The sequence below is a fragment of the Monoraphidium neglectum genome, assembly GCF_000611645.1.
Source record: "Monoraphidium neglectum strain SAG 48.87 unplaced genomic scaffold scaffold04189, whole genome shotgun sequence".
In the NCBI taxonomy this organism is placed as follows: Eukaryota; Viridiplantae; Chlorophyta; class Chlorophyceae; order Sphaeropleales; family Selenastraceae; genus Monoraphidium; species Monoraphidium neglectum.
Genome location: NW_014009440.1, coordinates 2235 through 3459, shown reverse-complemented (window position 1 = coordinate 3459; position 1225 = coordinate 2235). Strand labels below are relative to the sequence as shown.

Below are 1225 nucleotides of genomic sequence, written 5' to 3'. Positions count from 1 at the left end.
GGGGGCGGCGGCTGCGGGCAAGCCCGCCAATGCGACTGCCAAGGCGGCGAGCGGGAGCGGGAGCGGCGGCGCCGCGGCAAACGCCACACGCGCCGCCGCCAACACTACCGGCAAGGCAGCGCCGGCTGTCAAGGCGGCGCCGGCCGGCAAGGCTGCCGCTGGCGCCAACGCGTCTGCAGCGGCCCCGCGCCCTGCTGCAGGCGTGCGGCTGGCCGGCACCACCACCGCCATCGTGCTGGGCGGCGTCGCCACCTTCCGGGGGCTGGAGGTGGTCGGCCCGGTCAACGGCACCGTGACCGTCTGGCTGTCCGCCGTCGGCGCGCAGGGCCGCGCGTCCGCCGCGCCGCTGGCCGTGCGGCTGCGCGCGTGCGAGGCGGGCGCGGTGCTGACGCGGGCGGACGGCTGCCGCACCTGCGGGCCCGGGTCCTTCTCGTTTGACCCGAAGGCCTCGGAGTGCGGCACCTGCCCGCCCGGCGCGTGGTGCAACGGCACCGTCGTCGCGCCGCTGCCCGGCGCATGGCATAGCAGCCCGCGCAGCACGCAGGTGCACGCGTGCCTCAACCCGGCCGCGTGCGCGCGGACGGCCGCGCAGCAGCAGGCGATCATTGACGAGCAGAGGGAGGGGTTCTCCACTGTCCTGAGCGTGGCCGCGGACCCGGGCGCGGTCCGCGAGTACGAGCAGATGCTCTGCGCCCCGGGCTACGCCGGGCGGCTGTGCGGGCAGTGCGGGGAGATAGGCGGCGAGAGGCTCGGGAAGGTGAGGGGGCGGGGCCCGGGCGGCGCGGGGCAGCTTCCTTGCGGGTGGGAATGTTGGGGGTGGCTGGATTCCTGGACCCCTGAGCAACAGGGCGTGGGTGGGCATGAAGCTAGCATGCGTGGGCACGCCTCGCTCGCCTCTGCTTTCCCACGCCCTCTGCCGTCTGGAACATCATAACCCTGACCTGACCCCACAATCACCCTCCCCATCAACGCTCCCCCAGGTGGGCGCCGCGCGCTGCGAGCGCTGCGCTGGCCACGGCGCCACGATCGGCCTGTGGGTGCTGGCGCGCCTGTTTGACCTTGTGATGCTCGGCGCCCTCATCTGGCTGTCCCTGCGCGCCGCACGGGCGTGGGGCCGCTACACCCCCGACGCCGACGGCGGCGCCGCCGACCCCGCCGCCGTCGCCCGCCGCGTGATCGCCGCGCGCCGCGCCGGCAGCGGCGCGGCCGCCGCAGCGGCGGCAGC

General features: G+C 76.2%; 1 protein-coding gene across 1 annotated transcript in view; it reads left to right on the top strand.

Moving 5' to 3' along the window:
- The window catches only part of MNEG_14000 (hypothetical protein), a gene marked incomplete at both ends in the record, with an annotated part of 5646 nt that overhangs the window by 2228 nt on the left and 2193 nt on the right, over positions 1-1225 (top strand). The window contains 2 exons of the mRNA XM_014037528.1: positions 44-757; positions 981-1108. Of these exons, the coding sequence (XP_013892982.1) occupies positions 44-757; positions 981-1108 (842 nt within the window). The remainder of the gene's footprint in view (positions 1-43; positions 758-980; positions 1109-1225) is intronic.